This window comes from Octopus bimaculoides, chromosome 2 (genome assembly GCF_001194135.2).
Source record: "Octopus bimaculoides isolate UCB-OBI-ISO-001 chromosome 2, ASM119413v2, whole genome shotgun sequence".
NCBI lineage: Eukaryota > Metazoa > Mollusca > Cephalopoda > Octopoda > Octopodidae > Octopus > Octopus bimaculoides.
This window is the reverse complement of record NC_068982.1, coordinates 85,938,402-85,947,308: the sequence shown is the minus strand read 5'-3', so window position 1 is coordinate 85,947,308 and position 8,907 is coordinate 85,938,402. Positions and strand designations below refer to the sequence as shown.

The window sequence follows — 8,907 nt, the reverse complement described above, 5'->3', positions numbered from 1 at the left end:
GGTTTTGTGTTTAAACAGTTTACATAAAGGTGTTCAAAATAGGTAGTAAAATAGATTCATAAAAGTTCATCAAAAATTTTGATTGTATATAAGCATATATTCAGAAAGAATTTGTAGACAGTATTTGAGAGAAGAAAGCATATATTGCTTAGTCAAACTTCATCAGAAATCATATTTAAGTATTTATATAGAATTTATGGGGAATGACCAACTTTTTTTTCTTTATTTCCAGTCTTGTATGTGTGTTTGGCAAGGATGGTTGCTATTTTAAAAAATAGTATGGGAGGTTGGTTGGTGGGGGAAAGCATTGACAGGATTCTATTTCTTAACATTTTCTTATCATTGTTAAAGACTCTATCACTGTATTTTAATACATCTATGCAAACCATTTTTTAACACCACAAAGGCTTACATTTTACTGTTGAAAGTCTTTTTTTAAAAAAGTGAAACTGGTCAAGTCAATAATCATCTTTAAAAGAGCTCTGACAACTAAGGGCCTCTCGCTCAGAATGGAAGGTAGACTGTATGATGCATGTGCGTGAACTGCCATACTACATGGCAATGAAACATGGGCCATGACTGCTGAGGACGGTGTAGGCTTGAAAGAAATAAAGCTAGTATGATCTACTGGATTTGTAATGTCAGTGTGCATACACGACAGTGTGAGCACCCTGAGAGAAAAGTTGGACATAAGAAGCATCAAATGTGGTGTCCAAGAGAGATGACTGTGCTAGTATGGTTATGTGTTACATGTGGATGAGGACAGCTGTGTGAAAAAGTGTCACACCTTAACAGTGAAAGGAACCTGTGGTAGAGGTAGACTCAGGAAGACATGGGATGAAGTGGTGAAGCATGACCTTCAAATGTTGGGCCTCACAGACGCAATGACGGGAGACTGAGATCTTTGGAGATATGCTATGATTGAGCAGACCCAACAACTAAAGTGAGATCGTGGCCATGGCTGATGCCAGTGTTGCATGTTCGGCTCATTTAAAAGTATCCCCTGACTGGCTCCTGTACCAGTAGCACATAAAAGCACTATCTGAACGTCATCGATACCAGGTCTGCATGACTGGTTCCTGTGCCGTAACCACATTAAAAGCACCCACTACACTCTCGGAGTGATTGGCATTAGGAAGGGTATCCAGCTGTAGAAATATTGCCAAATCAGATTGGAACCTGGTGCAGCTGCTGGCTTTCCAGACCTCAGTCAGACCATCATGGAAATGGTCGTTAAACGATGATGATGATGATGATGATGACGACGACAGCGACGGCAATGACGATGACAAAACACAACAGGCTCCTTTCAGTCTCCATCTACCATGTCCACTCACAAGGCTTTGGTTGGCCTGAAGCTATAGTAGAAGACACTTACCCAAGGTGTCACACAGAGGGACTGAACCCAGAACCATGTGGTTGGGAAGCAAGCTTCTTACCACACAGCCACGCTTGTGCCTATTCTTACCACAGAGCCACACCTGCACCTATCTAGCATATTTAGTTTATGCAGTGACTCCTATACTAAACATTATCTCAGTTTTATACGACTTGGAATAACAAATATCAAGAAAACTCGGGTATGCCATTGTATTCTAGAAAGCAAGTGTAGACATCTCAGATTTTCCCACACCTTGAATATGATGGGCTTAACTGTTTATACCACTTTTTCATAATAATCTCTCATTCTCTACTTCATCAAGATTACACCATAAAATTTCTTTTGGGGCTCAGCTACTAACAAGCCACATATATATCTTACATAGGAATAATGCTTACATATCTAGGATATTGTCTGTGTTTAAAAATCCTTTGTACTAGGCAGGTCTTTTTGTTAACTACTTTTCTGTTACTACTTTAATAGAATCTCTTTTCTGCAAACTAGTAACAGTATTCACTCTTATCTAAACCTAATCAATCCTGTCCCATCTTACTATCTCATTTTTCATGGCAAGTAGATTTTCAATTCTTCCACATTTCTCTGGAGCTTTTTTCTCATCCAATCTGTAAGAATTCAAGCTACCAGTAACCATATGCCATTTTTCCTTGATTTAGAGAGAGGGTCACAAATGGTTATGAGCACTGCTTCATCGCTTCAGTTTTAGAAAACAACAGAAATTCAAGTGAAGTAACTGCCATAACATTATACACTTGATCCACTAATTTATGAAGAACTAAAAAGGCTTTAGGTACAGTTCTTATTCTACAATTTAAGAAACAAAAAGTATTCAAGATATTCTATTTAACTATTTTTAAAATATTTTTCACTTTATCTATTAAATAACTGTAGTAATATAAACTGAAAATATAACTGAAAATCATTGGTAACTAGCTTATTCAACTGATAAACTTATCTGTATTTTTTGACTTGGAGTTAAAGTAATATCAATCATTTATTTAGGAAATTAAATTGCTGTGCTGTTAACTGTATGATTATCAATTCAAAGCCTTTCATAACTGTTTCCTTTGGTCCATATGGGTAATAACAAACAAGTTTCATTTTTACTTCACAATTTTGTTAGTTGCAGAAAGAGTAGCAGTTTGCAGTTTCTAAATTTGTCAAAATCATTTCTCTGATATTAATATGGAAAATGAATTTTAAACTAGGGTTGGAGTTAAATATCAAAAGTAGAAGTGTTTGTTTTATCAGTTTTCTCAAAATAAATATTAGCAATACATTTTTAATCTGTTTTTATTCTGAATGCTTTGTTTGCTTCATAACTGTATGCATTTTGTTAATTCTCTTTTTTATTTTACATGCATGTATCATGGATAATTTTTTTTTTCTTATAGATGAGAATATATTGGAATATTGTCCAAAGATGATAGAATATTGCATTGCACACATTAATGTTCATTATTTTTTAATAATTATTGAAATATTTTGTGCTATTCCATAGAAGTTATATTGGCAATACATTCACTAAAATATAAACAAATTAAAATTTTAAAAATCTTATGAAGGAATTTTTTTTCAAATTTAGCATCATTAACATGCTAATTTATTTCAGTCATTTCTTGTTATTTTACTCTCTCTCTCTCTCTCCCCCCTCTCTCTCTCTCTCTCTCTCTCTCTCTCTCTCTCTCTCTCTCTCTCTCTCTCTATCTTTGAGCATGCATGCACATTCACACACATTTTAACAGGTTATGAGCAATCACATTATTATTATTATGAAAACATAATAGCAGAATATAAAAGGTTATTGTATTTCTGTTCATAAAGTGTTTGCAATTCTAGAAACTATTGACTGTTTATCTTTACAATAAATTTGATTGCTCTATACATTTTTTCAGGAGTTATTAAACTAATGAAGATGCACACCAAATCAAAAATCTTAATTATTTTTACTAAGTATTCTGTGTTGAAGTTATTGTAAATCAACATCAATGTTGATTTCAAGAGTAAGCAAGATTGCAGTGTCTGTAATGTTTCAAAGTTTCAAATGGTTTGGGATAATGATGTTATTTCTCTCTATCTATCAACATTGTCTATATGTATGTGTTAAATTTAAGTGTAACTACATCTTGATAATGATCAGGTAAGAAATCTCTCTCTCTCTCTCTCTCTCTCTCTCTCTCTCTCTCTCTCTCTCCCTCTCTCTCTCTCCCTCTCAATGAAGAATAGTCAGTGATAGATCTACTAAGATTATTTCTAAAGGGAATTGATCTTAGTAGATTATCCAAATAATATCATTTTAAAATGTCCTGTTATGAACATTATAAAGTTTCAAACTATATAAACAATTTTTTGTTTCCAAGGGGAATGAAACACAGCCATAATTATAAGAAATTTAAAGATGCGCAGGTAATAATAATAAAGTATTGTACTAGTTTCTTTTACTTTTTGAGCTGGTACATTTAGCAAATATTTTAATAAGAGTAATACTATATTGTTATTTATATGTGTATGAGGAAAGCTAGCAATTTGTTAGTGAAATACATAAAAATATAATTCATTTCAATTTTTTTTTATTAATCTTGTAATTTTTGGCTTTTGACTGAAGTTTATTCTTTTTAATATATGCATGTTCATGCATTCACACGCATGTTTTTTTTTTTATGTAAACAGCTTTTAATGAAAGGAAATAACAGGCACAGTTGAATACGAAGAGATAGCTTTAGATATTAGAGTCAGCCTCTAAAATATGATGTCATCAATTATCAGTGACAAAATAAATTAGTTGGAAGGAAAATATCATGGCACTGATATTTTAATAACCCTATGATATATTTGCTTTATGATGAAGTAGTTAAGCACCCTTACTTTTACTGCAGATTATCATTATCTTAAAAAGTGATGGTATTGCAACTCTTTGTATCTTTGGAGTTCCTTTGTATTATAAGTGGAATTCCTTTTTGTTAAAGCAACTAGTACCTTTCATTGATCTGTGGTTTGGGTGATGACATCCCTGGATGACACAAAACACTGTAAAATATAATTATAACAAAATTTTGCAATCCATCTCCAGTCTTTTATTGTTTGAATGAATGTGTATTTTTTTTTTTAAATAGTATAGTTCTTGTAAATGTTTATTTTAATAAACCAAGTACAATTTCATAAACTTTGATAAAGCCTTCAACTATTGCTAAACCATTTAAATTGATTATACTGTTGTTGTATATTGGAATATAATTTCTTAAAGGTCATGTTAAGATTCAAGAAGTTTGTCATCCTTTCACTGTCAGAAACCTTGTTTCAGATTCTCAGCTTAGACTTGCATAACTTTAGAAAGAAAAGACATTAAATTTTAATACTCCATAAAATACCTCCACCACACTTGTTTCATTGAAAGCTTCTTTTTTTATGGAATGCAAGCAAACTGGAATAAAGGAAAAGTGCACTGAGCACAAAGAGAATGAGGTAAGTTTTAAGGTATCAGCACCCTTTTTAATAGAATCAGAATATTGTAGATTATATTTCTCATCTGAGAATAAATGAATCTACCAGAAATGAAATGCATCCCACTTGCTAGATGTAAGCATTTAGCTTAACCTTAGCTAGTCATACTCTTTAGTTATCATCAAGTTATATCTGCATGTGTTTTTATTTGCTTTATGACATTTTCTTTTAAATTTTTCTTTCAACATGATTTGCTGTTACTCATTTGGAAATAGTGCACATTATCAATTTTTATTCCAAATAATTTTTACTGAATATAAGATATTGAGAAAAAACTCAGTTGATTCTGTTTAACATAAATCTTCACTAAATTTGACAATTATATTTTTCTCTTAAGTTAATTTACCAAACAGGTGATTAAAGTTGTTCATTTTTAAGTGATTTGTAAAGCCCTTTAAAATCAAAAGCTACAATAGCTGGTTATTAAAAAAGGCTCCGAATTTAAGCATTTCCAAGTAGACTAATCACTTCAATTTATTATTTTAGGTATATTTATAAAAATATTATCTTTGAAATGTATTATACTATTGCAAAACAATGCTTCATTTAAATGTGAAATGAAGAATATGGAAATGTCAAAAGAATTTTTTGTTTCTAATTTGGGTTAAAAAAATGTAAATATAAAGTGTCTGTAATATTTGATAAACAAATATTGTGATATTGTTCAGAAATGTAGTAAAACAAACAAAAAAAATCAAGATAAATAATAAACATCCGAAGATCATATTTCACTACATTGTCTCACATCTTCCTGGGTCTACCCCTTCTACAGGTTCCTTCCACAATTAGAGATCGGTACTTATTTACACAGCTGCTCTTATCCATACACATCACATGATCATATCAGTGCAGTTTTTTCTCTTGCACATTACATGTGATGCCACTTATACCCAATTTTTCTTACAAGACACACTTTATCATGCGTTCACACTGACATTGCACATCCAGTGGAATGTACTAGCTTGTAGGTTTAATACTATGTGAAGAAAATTGTCATACAACATAGAGCATATGAATACTTTTAAGATATAAGAATATGTTCATAGTTATGTTCTGAAGATTTATTAGGAACATAAACTGATATATATATAAACAGACTAATAAAGAGAGTGTGTGTAATTCCAGTTGCACCAAAGTTGAATGATAGCCAACAAGTTTAAAATTTCAACCACATCTTGCAAGGTATTATAACCTAGAACTGTTGTTGAAAAAGTATAGAAATATTTATTTAGAAGGCTCTAGTACGATTTCTAATTATCCTTTAAGGTAAGATACCTTAATTTTCTTTGTTCAGTAATAAATTTTTGTTTCTGGGAAATTTTACTGATCATTAGCATAGTTGTGCACTTTAAAACCATTTTGTTCATTCTTTTGATATGTTTTAATATTAATTCGAATGTAAAGGTGACAAGCTAGTAGAATGAGTAGAATAGTGGGCAAAATGCTTAGAGGTATTTCGTCTGTATGTATGTTTTGAGTTAAACATTTCACCAAGTCTGACTTTGCCTTTCATCTTTCTGAGCTCAATAAAATAATTGCCAGTTGAGCACTGGGATTGATGTAATCAACTTACCCCTTCCCCAGAACTGTTGGCCTTGTGCCAAAATTTGAAACCTATGTTAATTTGAATGTATGAAGTTGCATATGTAAAAACTTAATGGTGACCCTGTTTTTATACTCTTTTATGATGATTATTTGAAATCAAATTTTCTATCAATAGCAAAATGACAAAATAGGTATGGGAAGTCATGGCTGTGTTGCTGTGCAAATTAAAAAAAATATACAGGGGGTTGCAAAAGTAGATATATAGTATCACATCAATACTTAATTCACTAAAATTATTAGCACATTAAATTAATCTCATTTTTCATATTTTCAGTGTCATTAATCATAATAATACATTTATCATAACTATAATAATACTTTTATCATAACTTACAATTTTTTTGATAAAAATAAATGAGTTTTGTACATATTTTCTTTTTTTTTTTTCATAACTGTATACCTACTTTTGTACCATCCTGCATATATTGAATATGTTCTTTCCTATTTTCTCATTCAACATGGATTTGCGGGTGGTTTTCTACTGAGTCAAGTGTAGGAAGTAATACCTTTTTTGTCATGCTAATGAGCAGACCAATTAAGCTAGTTAGATTGTGCTAATAATATGGTTTGAACTTATAACCATTTGCTCGTAATTATTTTGTTCATCATCAAAACTCACTGAAATTATAGGTTTAAAATTAACTGTTAATTTCTAAAATGTATGCACTTTTCTTATATAATAACTATTACATATGACATAATATATATATATATATATATATATATATATATATATATTATGTCTGCTTCATGTACTTTAATACCTCACACAGACCTACCGTTAATGATAATCTTACTACTTGGTAGCATTTAGGGATACCAATAAATAAATAAATAAATAAGCTCTTCTTTTCTCTTATTATCATTTATCTTGGAGACCAAGGATTCAATCACTATGCATTTTAAGTTTCTTTGTATGTTTTTGTTAAACCTCAAATTCATACTATTATCAAAGTTGCACTATTTTAAAACTGTTGCTGACAATTTACAGTGTCTAAATATGTCCTTTTTGGAAGTAATTGTCTTTTATGCCTATGATAGTTTTACTACTTGATAACTAGTACTGTTAGATTCTATTTAGGAAAAAAAAAGCATTCACTCATGTGATGTTTTTATTTTGCTCTTTCATCCTGCATTCTTAATTCCAGCTCTGCCACAACCACATTTGAAACCATTCGATGATCTGCTTTCTACTTGTTATCTAAGTACTTAATCTTTCTTGGCCCTAGATTAAATGTTATATGTAATTTTCCATTGGGAAAAACCTTGGAATTTTCTCATATCCAGTAGATGGTACATAAAACACTAACTTTTAGAACTGCATGTACCACTCATATTATCCTTCTTCCATTCTAAATTTTCATGGACTGTTGGAAATATTTACTTGTGTGTACATTAACAACATCATAATCATGATTTTAACATCCATTTTTTCCATTTAAATTACATTCTTCATAACACTGCATCATCTCATGTAGCATTTTTTATCTGCACTTTTTTGTATATTCATTATTTGAAATAGGTAGACGATTTTTAGTTCTTTTGTGATATATATATATATATATATATATATATATATACAGAGAGAGAGAGAGATCTGTGCATTTGTATATATTGGGAACACACATGAACTGTTGCAACAGACTACATAACACATCAGTAAAATATAAAATTCGACAGAAAAAAACAAGTTGACAATATAACTGTCATATACAGAATACACCATAAAAACAAAAAAATCTTAGTGAAATCAATCTTAAAATTGCAACAGAATTTCACAGTATGGCTAAACCCTGGACAGAAACTGAAAAGCCCAGTAAGAAACACATTGTAATCTTATCTTCTCTCTTATTATCAAAAATGTAATACCAGTGTGTCATTTTAATAGACATCATTCAGATTATATACCTCTAAGAGCCTAGAACTATTGATTTAATATAAACCTTGGTAAAATATTCTAAACTGTGTTTCTTTAAACATAGAGCCATCAAAGTATGAAAAAACTTTGGACAAAATGAAACTATTGTATAATAGTGTTTTAAATTTCATGTAATCACATACTCAAATGTATGAGTATATTTGCTTGTCTCTTTATTTTTTCATGAAAACAAGATTATTCAGTATAGCAATTATTTCAGTAATTTTGTTGTTTTAGTAAGATTTGATTTGACATCTTAATACAAAAATTGATAAGTTTTGTACCTTAAATAGTCTGACTTGAAATATATTTTTGAATTAAATTGTTATATAATTTCTTTATTTTATACCTTTTCAGCATATTTCTGAATAATACTAATTATAAGAGCTGATATTAGTGATTTTATTTTGGAAAATATATCAGTAGGCTTTAATAGTTGTATGTATGTGTGTGTATATATATATATATATATATATATATATAT

The 8,907-nt window shown here is 30.3% G+C and overlaps 1 protein-coding gene across 1 annotated transcript in view; it reads left to right on the top strand.

Moving 5' to 3' along the window:
• The window catches only part of LOC106874321 (uncharacterized), a 466,970-nt gene that overhangs the window by 390,556 nt on the left and 67,507 nt on the right, over positions 1–8,907 (top strand). The window contains exon 20 of the mRNA XM_052965857.1: positions 4,817–4,861. Coding sequence (XP_052821817.1) covers positions 4,817–4,861 — 45 coding nt within the window. The remainder of the gene's footprint in view (positions 1–4,816; positions 4,862–8,907) is intronic.